Source organism: Fulmarus glacialis, unplaced genomic scaffold (assembly GCF_000690835.1).
Source record: "Fulmarus glacialis isolate BGI_N327 unplaced genomic scaffold, ASM69083v1 scaffold17125, whole genome shotgun sequence".
Lineage (NCBI taxonomy): Eukaryota > Metazoa > Chordata > Aves > Procellariiformes > Procellariidae > Fulmarus > Fulmarus glacialis.
In genome coordinates this window covers 7,029-22,495 of record NW_009213800.1, presented here as the reverse complement: position 1 = coordinate 22,495, position 15,467 = coordinate 7,029, and the positions used below count along the sequence as shown (strand labels likewise).

The 15,467-nt window shown below is 38.4% G+C and overlaps 1 protein-coding gene across 1 annotated transcript; it reads left to right on the top strand.

The window, feature by feature from the left end:
* Window positions 1-68: 68 nt before the first annotated feature.
* On the top strand, window positions 69-9,935 carry APC (adenomatous polyposis coli). The gene is made up of 4 exons (XM_009578324.1): window positions 69-242; window positions 1,059-1,175; window positions 1,860-2,074; window positions 2,495-9,935. Exons 1-4 carry the CDS (start codon window positions 69-71, stop codon window positions 9,051-9,053), a joined length of 7,065 nt encoding a protein of 2,354 aa, XP_009576619.1. The 3' UTR covers window positions 9,054-9,935.
* Window positions 9,936-15,467: the final 5,532 nt, after the last annotated feature.

The window sequence follows — 15,467 nt, the reverse complement described above, 5'->3', positions numbered from 1 at the left end:
CTCAGCCTTATCCTCATCCTTGGTGACAGGAGAGAGCTGCAGAGAGCTGCTCCCATTGACTTCCCTGAATGGGTGTTGGCCTGAATGGGCCATGGGACTGTGGGTCTCCTGGGAGAGTCCCAAAGAGCCTGGACAGGGTGCCCCCTCCTCTGAGCCCTTCGTTTGGGTTCCCGCCTGCCTTTGGGCCCCTGCACTCGTCTGGGCTGCTGAGATGGACCTCTGACGGGCTGATGGCTCCCATGGTGGGCCTGGGAGCTGCCCAGGCAGGGTATTACTGGCTCCTCCATCTGCCACTGCCTCCATGTGCTCCCTCGTGGGTGTGAGCAGGAGAGCATTCTTCACATAATCTAACAAGCTTATGCACTTCTGTGACAATGAGAACATCCATAAGTAGAAGTTTACTGTCAAATATATTTCAGGAGGGATATATATGCTTACTGCAGCCCATAAATGGATGGAGTTTAATATGTAATGACTGTCCACAATAGTGACAGTGTGTCTCAGTCTAGCTGCTGCCAAGGACGAGGTCATAGGCTGAATGGCTACTCCTCTTCTATTGATAATTATTCTGATTGTACAGACAAAGTGTATTTTTAAAAAACTTAAAAGAGCTTATCAAAGTAATCAAAGTAATCATACCATCTGAGAGCCAGGCAGGTGTTATTGTTCTATTCTAGAAGCAGAAAAGCTGAGAAAAAGATGATATAAATCTCTTCTGAGATTATGTAAGTCTAGTGCAGACATCGGAGTAGAGCCCAAATCTGAATTTCTGGACCAATTCTTCAACCAGTGTGGAAAGCAGGGAACCTGATTTCAAATCTTTGTTTTAGGTACCTGCATGCAAAAGCCAGTACCTTTGATCAAACTTCATACTGAAATGTTAGAACAGTCTAGCAGGCAACACCACAAAAAGCAGATTTTGGCAAAGGGCCAGTAGTTCAGTAGCTGAATATGATCACTGTTAATTTATCCATTCCAGAAATCCAGGAGGAAAGTCTGATAACCTGCTAAAGAAGTAGCTATATTGAGATACATTATTTTTCTTTCATGTTTTGCAGGTCATTGCAAGTGTATTGAGGAACTTGTCCTGGCGAGCAGATGTAAACAGTAAAAAGACTCTAAGAGAAGTTGGAAGTGTGAAAGCATTGATGGAATGTGCTTTAGAAGTTAAGAAGGTATCCTGTATAAATGATTAAGATAAATTTTTAAGAGACTGCATTTATTTTACACAAAACACTAATATTGTTGTCCTTTTTGATCAAAGCAGTTGGTCAAATATTTGGGGTGTTTTAGGTAACTTGCTTTGAAGAAGAGAGTTGCTTTGAGTTGACATGGCAACAGACCACAATGTAGCAACGACATCTGAAAACTACTAGTATTTCTGTAAATATTTCTGTAATATTTCTGTTGACAGCTTTTGCTCTTCAGTTTCATGAGCTGTGCTGTTGCAATAGCCTTTTTTATAATTTTGCAATTTAATAAAACCTCTTTTGAGCTAATGAGTAGATAATTACACTTCTGTAATTTTCTAGATATATTTTTGGTATCCAGACAAGATATATTCCAGATTCCCCTGCCAGTTAGTCTTCAAGCCATTTTTACCATTATGGCAGCTAACAAGTATTGTGGCACATACTTCTGAAAACTTTGGGGCAAGCAATACCAAATCCATAGCTGAAGGACGGAGAGGAGCAAACAAAAGTATTTACATGTGCACTGCTGCCTGCATCTAGCTTTACCAGCCCAGAAAGCAGAAATTGGAACATACATAACTCCTCAAAGCTAACTTACGTATTTCCAAGAGCTTGTTATCAATAGTTGAAGACTTCTCTAATTCTGTGATTCTGTTATTTTCCTAGGAATCCACCCTAAAAAGTGTTCTGAGTGCCTTATGGAATTTGTCAGCACACTGTACTGAGAACAAAGCCGATATATGTGCTGTTGTTGGTGCTCTTGCATTTCTAGTCAGCACACTGACATACCGGAGCCAAACAAACACTTTAGCCATCATAGAAAGCGGAGGAGGAATATTAAGAAATGTTTCTAGCTTAATTGCTACTAATGAGGACCATAGGTGGGTATACTTTTTCTGAAAATCTTTAGCAGTTCTACATGTATATTTAGCGGACTGTCTATGACTGAGTCTTAATATGAATGCATATATTAAGTACAGTAACTAAGTACAGTTAATTTTTAATGCATTTGATAAGGCAAGTATTTCACTTATATAACAAGATTATGCAAACAGATTAATACCAGCTCCTTGTTAATGATAAACTGTACTAAAAGCTAACTATTCATATTTCTAATAGGATCTGATTAGCATTCAGATGAAAGCTGGAGGAAATATGAGATAAATTTGCACTGGAGAATTCATGATTATCCTTTCTAAGGGCAAAACTTGCCTCTAGCATAATAGGTTTTTGTTTTGCTTTGTCTCTTATCCTTTTGAAATGCCACTTACTGATGTTTGTTTTCAATTACTCAACACCAGGCAAATTTTGCGAGAGAACAGCTGCTTACAAACCTTGTTACAACACTTGAAGTCACACAGTTTGACAATAGTCAGTAATGCATGTGGGACCCTGTGGAATCTTTCTGCACGAAATGCGAAGGATCAGGAGGCGCTGTGGGACATGGGAGCAGTCAGCATGCTGAAAAATCTCATTCACTCAAAACACAAAATGATAGCCATGGGTAGTGCTGCAGCTCTAAGAAATCTCATGGCAAACAGGCCAGCAAAATATAAGGATGCCAACATTATGTCTCCAGGATCAAGCTTACCATCTCTTCATGTCAGAAAACAAAAGGCTCTGGAAGCAGAATTAGATGCTCAGCATTTGTCAGAGACTTTTGACAACATTGATAATTTAAGCCCGAAAGCATCTCACCGTAATAAGCAGAGACATAAGCAAAATATATACAGTGAGTATGTCTTGGACTCCAGTCGGCATGATGATAGTATATGCAGATCCGAGAGTTTTAATGCTGGTAATATGACTGTACTTTCGCCATATTTAAATACTACAGTATTGCCTGGCTCCTCCTCCTCCAGTAGAGGAAACATAGAAAATTCTCGATCTGAGAAAGACAGAAGTCTTGATAGGGATCGAGCAGTAGGTTTAAATACCTATCATCCAGCTGCAGAGAATACTGGGAACTCCTCTAAGAGAACAGGAATGCAGATTTCTACTGCTGCAGCTCAGATCGCCAAAGTTATGGAAGAAGTAACAAGCATGCATGTTCCACAAGAAGACAGAAGTTCTGGCTCTACTTCTGAAATGCACTGTTTGACAGAAGACAGAAATGCCCCGAGGAGATCAGCCACTGCTCATACTCACTCAAATACATACTTTCCTAAATCTGAGAATTCAAACAGGACATGTCCTGTGCCTTACACAAAAATGGAATACAAGAGAGCTTCAAATGATAGTTTAAATAGCGTCAGCAGCAGTGATGGCTATGGTAAAAGAGGCCAAATGAAACCTTCCATTGAATCTTACTCCGAAGATGATGAAAGTAAATTTTGTAGTTATGGTCAATATCCAGCTGACTTGGCACATAAGATTCATAGTGCAAATCATATGGATGACAATGATGGAGAGCTAGACACTCCTATTAATTACAGTCTTAAATACTCAGATGAACAGTTAAATTCTGGAAGGCAAAGCCCCTCTCAGAATGAAAGATGGGCAAGGCCTAAGCATATAATAGATGATGAAATGAAACAAAATGAACAAAGGCAGTCAAGGAGCCAAAATGCAACCTACCCCGTGTACACTGAAAGTGGAGATGATAAACACATGAAATACCAGTCACCTTTTGGACAGCAAGAGTGCGTTTCTTCCTTCAGATCAAGAGGATCCAATGGTTCAGATCAGAACAGAGTAGGCTCAACTCTTGGAATGAATCAGAAAGTAAACCAGTCCTTGTGCCAGGTTGATGATTATGATGATGATAAGCCAACCAACTATAGTGAACGTTATTCTGAGGAGGAACAACATGAAGAGGAAGACAGACCAACTAATTATAGCATAAAGTACAATGAAGAGGAACATCATGTCGATCAGCCTATTGATTATAGTTTAAAGTACTCAACAGAAGTTCCTTCTTCTCAGAAGCCATCTTTCACTTTTTCAAAACCTTCTTCAGTGCAAAGCACTAAAACTGACCATATTTCCTCAAGCAGTGGGAACACATCAGCCCCTTCAGCTGGTTCAAAGAGGCAGAATCAGCTTCACCCAAATTCTGCACAGAGCAGAGGTAGTCATGTGCAAAAGACTGCCTCCTGTAAAACTCCCTCTATTAATCAGGAAACTATACAAACTTACTGTGTGGAAGATACCCCAATATGTTTTTCAAGGTGTAGCTCTTTGTCATCTCTGTCATCAGCTGAAGATGAAATAGGACGTGATCAATCCACACGTGTGACAGATGCTAATAACACACTACAGATAGCAGAACTAAAGGAAAACAGTGGGGCTCTATCTACAGAAGGTGCAGTAAGTGAAATCACATCAACATCACAACACATCAGAACAAAATCCAGTAGACTTCAGACTTCTAGTTTGTCTCCTTCTGATTCCTCTAGACATAAAGCTGTTGAATTTTCTTCAGGTGCCAAATCTCCCTCAAAGAGTGGTGCACAGACTCCTAAAAGCCCACCAGAACATTATGTGCAGGAAACGCCACTCATGTTCAGCAGATGTACTTCTGTAAGTTCCCTGGATAGTTTTGAAAGCCGTTCAATTGCTAGTTCAGTTCAAAGTGAGCCTTGCAGTGGAATGGTAAGTGGTATTATAAGTCCCAGTGACCTTCCAGACAGCCCGGGACAAACAATGCCTCCAAGCAGAAGTAAAACGCCACCCCCTGCTCAAGGAGTTCAAGTAAAAAGAGATGTAGCTAAAGGTAAAGTACCTAGTGCAGAAAAGAGAGAGCCTGGTCCTAGACAGGCAGCTGTAAATGCAGCTGTTCAAAGAGTTCAGGTACTGCCAGATGCTGATACACTATTACATTTTGCCACAGAAAGCACACCAGATGGGTTTTCTTGCTCTTCTAGCCTGAGTGCTCTGAGTCTTGATGAGCCATTTATACAGAAAGATGTAGAGTTAAGAATAATGCCTCCGGTTCATGAAAATGAACATGGAAATGAAGCAGAACCTGAACAGTTGGATGATACAAAGGATAACCAAGAAAAGAACGCAGAGAAGACTACTGAAGCAGAAAAAGACATTCTGGATGATTCTGATGATGATGATGATATTGAAATACTGGAAGCATGTATTATTTCTGCAATGCCAACAAAGTCTTCACGAAAAGCCAAAAAACCTTCTCAAGCATCTGCTCCAAAAATACCTCCTCCTGTAGCCAGAAAACCCAGCCAGTTGCCAGTTTACAAACTTTTGCCTTCACAAACTAGATTGCAATCCCAAAAGCATGTGAGTTTTACACCAGGAGATGATATGCCACGGGTATATTGTGTTGAGGGTACACCAATAAATTTTTCAACAGCAACATCTCTGAGTGATCTCACAATAGAATCGCCTCCGAGTGAGTTGGCCAATGTAGACAGTGGGGGTATGGGAGCAGAGTCGGTGGAATTTGAAAAGCGAGACACCATTCCTACAGAAGGTAGAAGTACCGATGACTCTCAGAGAGCAAAAAGCTCAACTGTGACTCCCCCAGGCCTGGATGATGACAAAACAGAAGAGGGTGATATTCTGGCTGAATGCATTAACTCAGCTATGCCAAAAGGAAGAAGTCACAAACCTTTCAGAGTGAAAAAGATAATGGATCAAATTCAACAAGCATCTTCATCTCTAAGTAATAAAAACCAACCAGAAGGTGAGAAAAAGAAGCCAACATCACCAGTAAAGCCTGTTCCCCAAAATAATGAATACAGAGCACGTATAAGAAAAACCACAGAGCCTAAAAGCAATATTAATAATGAAAGAAGCTATCCAGAGAACAGAGATGCAAAGAAACAGAATCTTAAAAATAATTCAAGAGATTTTAATGACAAATTGCCAAATAATGAAGAGCGTGTAAGAGGAAGCTTTGCATTTGATTCCCCTCATCATTACACACCTATTGAGGGAACTCCTTACTGTTTTTCACGGAATGATTCCCTAAGTTCTTTAGATTTTGATGATGATGATGTTGACCTTTCAAGGGAGAAGGCAGAATTAAGAAAAGGAAAAGAAGCAAAGGAAACAGAAACTAAAGACTGCACTAATCCAGAACAGTCTTCAAATCAGCAACCAAGTAACAGGACACAAGTTTGTCAAAAACACCCAACAGGCAGAAGCCAATCTAAAACTTTCCCTCAGTCAACTAAAGATATTCCAGACAGAGGAGCAGCTACAGATGAGAAAATGCAGAATTTTGCTATCGAAAACACACCTGTTTGTTTTTCTCGCAATTCATCTCTTAGTTCCCTCAGTGATATTGATCAAGAAAACAATAACAACAAAGAAGGGGAACCTGCAAAACGTACTGAGGCTCCTGATTCACAGATGGAATCAAACAGACCACAGACTTCTGGTTATGCACCTAAATCATTTCATGTTGAAGATACTCCTGTATGTTTCTCTAGAAACAGCTCTCTGAGTTCTCTTAGTATTGACTCAGAAGACGATCTCTTTTTTTTTTCTGCTATGCCGAAAAAGAAAAAACCCTCAAGAATAAAGAGTGAAAGTGAAAAAAATAATTCCAGAAACACAGGTGGTATATTGGCAGAAGATTTAACACTGGATTTGAGAGAGATACAAAGGCCGGATTCAGAACATGGTTTCTCACCTGATTCAGAGAACTTTGATTGGAAAGCTATACAAGAAGGTGCAAATTCTATAGTAAGTAGCTTGCATCAAGCTGCAGCTGCTGCATCGCTCTCTAGACAAGCTTCGTCAGACTCTGATTCTATCCTTTCATTAAAATCTGGTATTTCTCTAGGGTCACCATTTCATCTTACCCCAGACCAAGAAGAAAAACCTTTCACTAGTAATAAAGGTCCAAGAATTCTTAAGCCAGGAGAGAAGAGTACACTGGAGTCTAAAAAAGTAGAATCTGAAAGTAGGGGAATCAAAGGAGGGAAGAAAGTGTATAAAAGTATAATTACAGGAAAAGCTCGCTCCAATTCAGAAGTTTCAAGCCAGTTGAAGCAACCACAGCAGACAAGTGTGCCTTCAATTTCACGTGGTAGGACAATGATCCATATTCCAGGAGTTCGAAATAGTTCTTCAAGTACTAGTCCTGTTTCCAAAAAAGGTCCCCCAATCAAAAACACGAACTCCAAGAGTCCCAGTGAAGGCCAAAGTTTGACTAGTTCTCCAAGAGGAGTCAAGTCATCAGTGAAACCTGAGCCAGCTCCTGTAACTAGGCAACAATCAGGGTTGAACCAGAGTGGATCAAGTAAAGGACCTTCTAGATCAGGATCTAGAGACTCCACTCCTTCTAGACCTCAACAGCAGCCGTTAAGTAGGCCTCTGCAATCTCCCGGACGAAACTCAATCTCTCCAGGAAGAAATGGTATAAGTCCTCCCAACAAACTGTCTCAGTTGCCAAGGACATCATCTCCTAGCACAGCTTCAACTAAATCTTCAAGTTCAGGTAGAATGTCATATACATCACCAGGCAGGCAGATGAGCCAGCAAAATCTTACGAAGCAAACTGCCTTACCTAAGAGTACCAGTAGCATTCCACGAAGTGAGTCTGCTTCAAAAGGGTTAAACCAACCTCTCAGCAGTGGTGGATCAAACAAAAAGACTGAACTATCAAGAATGTCATCCACAAAATCTAGCGGAAGTGAATCTGACAGATCCGAGAGACCTGTTCTCGTTCGACAGTCAACTTTTATTAAAGAAGCTCCGAGCCCAACTCTAAGACGGAAGTTAGAAGAGTCAGCTTCATTTGAATCTCTGTCTCCTTCCAGGCCGGATTCTCCCACAAGGTCCCAACTACAGACCCCAGTTTTAAGTCCATCGCTTCCTGATATGTCTTTATCTACTCATTCAACTGCCCAGACCACTGGTTGGCGAAAATTACCCCCTAATCTGAGCCCTTCTGTAGAATATGATGGGAGACCAGCAAAACGTCATGATATAGCTCGTTCTCATTCTGAGAGTCCATCTAGATTGCCAATCAATAGATCAGGAACATGGAAGCGTGAGCATAGTAAGCATTCCTCGTCACTTCCTCGTGTAAGCACTTGGCGAAGAACTGGAAGTTCCTCCTCAATTCTGTCCGCTTCTTCAGAATCCAGTGAAAAGGCAAAAAGTGAAGATGAAAAGCAACATGGAAGTTCTTTTTCTGGACACAAGCAAAGTAAAGAAAGCCAAGCACCAGCAAAAGGTACTTGGAGAAAAATAAAAGAAAACGAAATTCCTCAGATAATGAATGATCCTCAGCATTCTTCCTCGGGTGCCACAAATGGCTCTGATTCCAAAACTCTCATCTATCAGATGGCACCAGCTGTCTCTAAGACAGAGGACGTATGGGTGAGGATAGAGGACTGCCCAATTAACAATCCTCGATCTGGAAGGTCCCCAACTGGAAATACTCCCCCTGTTATTGACAGTGTTTCAGAGAAAGGGGGTGTGAATGGTAAAGATTCTAAAGAGATTCAGGAAAAACAAATTCCAGGGAATGGAGGTGTTCCTGTTCGTACCATTGGTTTAGAAAACCGTCTGAACTCTTTCTTTCAGATGGACAGTCCAGAAAAGAAAGGCACTGAAACAAAGCTTCTGCAGAATAATCCTGTTCCTGCACCAGAAAATAATGAAAGTACTGTAAGTGAGCGTACACCATTCAGTTCCAGTAGCTCAAGCAAACATAGCTCCCCCATTGGTGCTGTTGCAGCAAGAGTGACTCCTTTCAACTACAATCCAAGCCGCAGGAAGAGTAGTGTGGACAATAGTTCTGCTCGGCCATCACAAATACCAACACCAGTAAATAACAGCACGAAGAAACGTGACTCCAAGTCTGAAAATCCGGACTCCAGTGGAACTCAAAGTCCTAAACGTCACTCTGGCTCTTACCTGGTAACTTCTGTTTAAGTGCAACAAAAAATAAATGAAACTGATGTATTATATACAGCAGCTATTTAGAAATCTTGTTTCAAATGAAACTTTAAAAAATTGGGGATTGACTTTTTTGTTGTTTTTATTTGTTGTAAATAGGTTTGATTCTTGTTAGAAGGTCCTTGTTCTGGAAGCCATATTTGATAGTATACTTTGTCTTCACTGGTAATATTTTGGAGGAATACCTGATTGACAGTTTGGAATAAAATTGCTAACGCAAGTATATTTGTACAGTATGTTTAACATGTATTTAATTAGCATCCCATCCCATAATCCTTTAAATATTGCTTGTCGTTGAAATCATGGAACATTGCAGATAGAGATGATACAGTCATATTGCTTCATCAATCATTTCTAGATTACAAACTGACTAAACTACATCAGGGAAGAATTGGTATTATTTATGCAAAAAAGTATACTCAGTTTTAGTATTTGTGAGTCCATCTAACCCAATAATTAATCATGTGGCTGTGAAATTCACAGTAATATGGTTTCTGCTGAACAAGCTTTCCCAGCCTGCTTTTCTGCATGAATGGAACTGATGGTTCATTTTCGGAAGTAATGATTAACATTTCTGTGGTCACATAATGTGCATAGATAGTTATGGTGTAACAATTTACACTTTCTTCGTGCAAAAAAAAAAAAAGGAAAACTGTGTAACTGTAAAACCTTGAACAAAATTATTTTACCTGAATTAGATTTTATCTTAAAGTAGGTAGAATTTTTTTGCTATGCTGTAACTTGTTGTATATTCTGGTATTTGAGGTGAGATGGCTGCTCCTTTATTAACGAGACATGAATGATGTCTCAACAGAGACTAAAATGAACATTTCAGAATAAATTATTACTATATGTAAATTGTGTGTGTTACTTCTGCTTACATAAAAATACAGTATTTTATTTTGAGATGTCACCATATAATGTGTTGTATAATGCACTTACACTTAAGGCCTGATCCAGCAGAATCTTGCACCTCCAGTATTTGTTCTTCCTTATCACTGCCAAATGGCTGTTGTAGGATGCTTATAACAGTTGCAGGATCAGGTCTTCTGTAATATATTTGTAATTGAGACAGTTTCACACATCTCAGGTGCATAACAAGGCTAAGCGCAGGGTATTTCCAGTAGCCAAGCAGTATAATTGTTTTCATGACTGCAAGCCTGAAACAATATTGTATGTATAAAAATAATATTTGTAAAACAAAAGATTTTTTTAATTGGGGGAAATAATGTACAATGTGAAATAGTGACTACAAGATGAAATTTTAATTCTACTTAAAATCTTCATGCATTTTTTTAATTTATTTTTAAAAAATTATGAAGGGGAAAATATCGCAAGAATCCCATGGCAGCAAGAAATTTGTTATCATAGTACAAAAACAATTTTAGACACAAACCAGGACATTTGCTGCCTCAAGCCTTTTTGATGCTAATATGGTTTGTGCTAGAACAATTTCAAAAAGACAGATTTGTGCTTTAAAAATATAAGTATAGCCTGAATTTAGATGAGAATTGGTTTAAAGTAGAAACATGAGAGAACAGAACATTAAGCATTCTGTGCATGACGGAACAAACCATGAAATGGTATGTCAGTTTTGTTGTATGTCAACGGGACTGTTCTAAAGTTAGCATTCTAAATAATCTAAGGATTCAAAATGCCCTGATTTCAGGAAGCCCTGAAATAGAGCAATTTACCTTTATAGTAGCTTTAACACAGTTGCAGAGTGTATCACATCTGTGGCTTTTGTACTTCTGATATTGAAATTAATCCATTTTTATCTTGAATTCACTATAAGACATGCACTGTTTATGAACAGAATTGAGATACGATCAGCAAACAGAAGTCAATTTAGATAAAAGTCAACACCAAAAATACCTGTTTGGCAGAAATAGTATCTTACTTGCTCTTTTGATCTTTGCTTATTGTCAGATTTGCTTAGAGATATGCCATGTTTCTGTATCATCTGCTGAATGTTAACAAGCAGCGCTCGTCGTGTTAGCATTTGAAATATTTTGCATATAGTATCTTCACAAAACTTTTAATATGGATATTAGTGTCCCTTTAAAGATTAAATAGAGACAGAGATTATTTAATGTTTTCAAAGTCAGGACTTCCTGTTGGAGTAGAATACAGAACTCTGTCCTTGAGTTTAAAATGCAAGACTACTTTTCTTATAAATGATGTGATACTTTTTTTTGTGCTGGGCTTTTAACTACTAATATAAAGATACACCACGTAATCCAGGATAGTTGTTTAACACCGGCTTTACATCTGTGTCCTGTCGATTTAAGAATTTAAAGGTAAACTCAATCTCAGTAAAGAAGTTCTGGTTTCAGTTGTGTAACTGAGGGAATCAGAAGAAGATGAGGTGCAACAATAAATAATTGTGTGCGTATCAAACACCAGAATGTCTTTGAAAATTGTAGTGGCTTCTCTAGATAGTCTTGGAGGTATTTCATGATCCTTATAATTGGGAAGTTTCTTTTAATATCCTCATAACTAACCTATATTTGTAGCAAAGACAGATGAGAGAAACTTTCCAACTGTAAGGGTAGTGATAACGCTAAAATATGCTTCCCATGGGAGTTGTTAAATTTCCACTGTAGAAGTTTTAAGAAAAGGTTTATGAAACATCTCATAGGGATGGACTATAGTGTATTTCATACTGCCTGTGACCAGAGATGGGCTGAGGTGATCTTTTGAAATCCCTTCCAGATCTACATTTCTCTGATACGTTATCTAAAATACTTAGTATCCACTAAGAGCGTTTCAGAATATTTAAGGACATCCATGGTGTTTGATTTACATTAGTGATGAGGACGCAAAGTTATATTCTAAGCTTAATTGTAAAAACAGATCCCAGAAATATAAAATCAAAAAAATGAAAAATGGCTGTAATAAGTATATTTGATCTTGGATTTTGTTAATGATATCTAGATTCATGATAGTCAGATTTGATTTATGCTGCTAAAGATTTACTCTTGTTCCTTGCTTTTATGTTTATGAAGTTGCCACAGCAGATAAGAGACATTGCCTTGACATTATTTATAATTGCCTTGACATTATTTATGTCAGGGCAAAACAAAGAAAGGCAAGGAGCTAAGGAAACCAAGACTTATTTTACTGTTCTTCTGGGATGCATTGCTTTTTTACAGATTTTGATAGAACTTTTGTGACTTGTGCTCAGACCTTCAGTTGTCCTTGAATTAGCTTACTATATGCAGATCATATCAAACTTGCACTTAAAAATCAGTTTAATACTGAAAATACATTCATAAAGCTCATTTCAGCCTGATTTATAGCTTTGTCCTCTTGATGTGAAAAGCAGAAACATGACCTCCCCACAAATTCTAATTAGTTCACTTTTTAAAATGTACATTCATTTTAGTTTCTTCCAGTGTGCCACAGTTAAGGTTATTGCTCAATTTCTGTGAAAGCTCTTCTGACTAAATATTGCAAACTTTAAAGGGGAACTAATCTATTTCTATTTTTCATGTGCAGTTCTCTATGAGAATATTTTCCCCTGAAAGCTTAAAGATAATTCTCAAAACTCTGTCAGAGATGACAGCTTAAAACCGGAAAGTTTTGCCAGGATTTCCTGATGAGATTGGAATATTGTTTCAAGCAGATTTGGCTGCACAATACAAGTATAGTTCATGCGATAAACTTCAGTAAGCAACAGTATTCTTCAACATAGACTCGTATCTTTGATGGCTTTGGGAATTTAATTGCTATGTCTTGGGTAAAGAGGGAGGGAAAGAAAAGGGACAATTTTGGAGACTCTCAGCCATATTGTCCCAGCCCCATTCATATATTCCCCAGTAAACTGCATAAGCTGCACGGGAAGGAGAACATTTTGTCCACAAATTCATGAGGTTTTATTTTGAAAGTATACCAGCAGACCATGAAACTGCATAACTTTTGTCTGATAATCTGACAGCTGAATTCTTTGATGGTCGCTTTGGAATATTTCCTAATTGTCCATCCCCCTTAACAGAAAATTGAGATTACCAAGAAGATAACAGTGTACTAGCTTCTTCATTCTTTTTGAGGTTAAAGATCCGTATTATTTCTAGAATCAACAGCATGCACTATTGGAAGACGTTTTCTTCTCCTGTCCATGCTCCTGGCTGTGAATCCTGGCACTCATCTGACCCTTCAGTGGACCAGCTCACCTCTTAGCTATCAGAACTGATGGAGGGAGTAGGATTAGTGCTGCATCTAGTATGCTGAATTTGCTCAGTGCAGAGTTGGACAAGCGCTGCCTGAGCCAGCAGAAAAGAAAACAAACAGCTAGGGGTGGTAGAAAGAGGTTGGGATAGTTTCCTTTATGGGTTGTCAGTGGCTTGGATCAAGCTATTACAGGCAATTTTAAGCTGATATGCCAAGTTTCAGACCTGTTCTTCACCCTTTTTTAGACAGCAAAAGCAAATTAAGTTGGGTGTTTTTCACTCTTGTTCACTCTGAACTTCTGCCTAATGGCCCCTACTGCTTTGCATTTAAATACATTATATTCGGGTAAGTCCTTTATCCTGGAAATTCTGATAACTAACTTCAGAAGTATTACATCAAGTCTATAGTTTGTGCTTGTGGAAAAGAAATATTTCTTCACCAAAAATACCCAAAGAACAAATTTTTTTACCATATGTGAACTTCTAGGTGACAATTTTTCAATCTGCAATATTAAATTCAGTGCAGTAAATCCTTCCGGTAAAATCCTTCCAGTAAAAAGATTTACTGCAACTAGTTGTTTTCTGGAAGAGGCTTGAAGAGGGAGAGAACATACGCCTTCCCTAATGAAGACAGTATTACTTGTAGGGATGATTTGGAAAATATTTAGGTGGACTCTTACCAGTTCTTCTATTCTCCTGTTACTAGATGCCTCCCAAACTGTCTTTTCTCATCTAGCTTTCATTAAATAGTATGAACAGCCATAAGAGTGTTGTTAACAATCATGTAGACTTCCACCTAAATGTAACTTCATATGTCTCCTGTAATGCCTTGCGAAGTTTCATCCACCTAACAGCTTTGTTCTTGATGAGATGTGTGATTTGGATGAAGCTGCGAATTGGAAGTGAAGTGTCAGTTAATACAAAGCATGACTTCCTCCACATGCTTAATTTAACTTTGAGGACCTTCTGAATACAAATTACCCAATGTATTCACTCTCTGGTTCCACAGCCATCTCCTTTGCACTTTTAAGTATAACCAGAAGAGATGCCCACACTTTATTTTAATTTCATGCTTCATATTCTCCTATATGCAGAATAACAGATTGTATCTGTAAATGTGTTTATAGAGAATGTTAATGTAGTTAAGGTTGAGTTTTTAGTCAGAATGGAAAGTTAATTGGTTATGTGTTGTGTTTGGTTACATATTGGAAGTGCAAGGGAATTTGGTGTGGTGCTGAAGAGCTTAAGAGTACACAACAGTTATTAATGTAGGTGTCAATTAATTTGTGATGCCAAGATGAATAAAAAGTATGTATTCAATACATAAGTTTTCTGCTGTCAACTTTCAGTTTACCAAATGTGCTGTTTACTTACTCTAAGACTGAGTAATGCCTCCCTAGTAACCTTTTGTAGGAAATTTCCACATAGTTACAGGTTTATGTATTTATGAATTTCTGCCACTTCAAGATTTCAGGAAATTATTCTAATTCTGCTGTTTGTGAAAGCATCCTTTGCTTGAGTGGCTGTGGAATTGCAATTAGGATATCAGGAAGATGTAGGAGGGAGCTTGTTCACTCAGTAAAATGCACTTCTGTCCAGACCTCAAGCCATACATACAAACAGCATCTCTAAAGCTGTACTTTTTGGTGGGATTTAATATGCGTAAAGCTTGTGCTGGTTCTCTGCAAGTAATTAAACTGTCATCCTCTGAGATCAGATGCATTTTCCCACCTGTAAATGTTTCTCTTGAACAAACTCGGCCCACAATTATCTTTCCTTCAGTTTTGTTGTTTGCTTCTGCCTGAGATGCATTACTGTTTATATCCTAACTCTGTAATTAATTTTCTTCAACTATTCTAATGTATTTTGTTTCACAGTATACTAATTCTGAATTTAGTCTTGCTATGCATAATTTATTTATTACTTGCAGTGTTATATAAAATTTCCTCCTGATTGCACCTTGTCAGAGTGGAATTGTTTTCTTGGCTACTACTGAAAGTTAAGTGTCTGTTTGCTGTATTAGAAATATGAGTTCATTTAAAAAGGAAATTGCTGTTAAGACACTTCAGGAATGATTCAGCATATCAGAAAAAATGCTCTAGAAAACCATGCCATTTTGTTTTGGTGGTAGTCACGTTTCAGATAAACAAGAAGTGGAAAAAAGAAGCTCAGAGACATGCGGTTCACCAGTAGAGCTCTCTGTTCTCTTCCATGTTTC

Excerpts from the sequence above, each read along its gene's own strand:
- APC (XM_009578324.1), top strand. The coding sequence starts at position 69 with ATGGGTGTTGGCCTGAATGGGCCATGGGACTGTGGGTCTCCTGGGAGA. Across the intron at positions 1,176-1,859 it reads GTGCTTTAGAAGTTAAGAAG|GAATCCACCCTAAAAAGTGT; the intron begins GTATCCTGTATA and ends TTATTTTCCTAG. Across the intron at positions 2,075-2,494 it reads GCTACTAATGAGGACCATAG|GCAAATTTTGCGAGAGAACA; the intron begins GTGGGTATACTT and ends ACTCAACACCAG.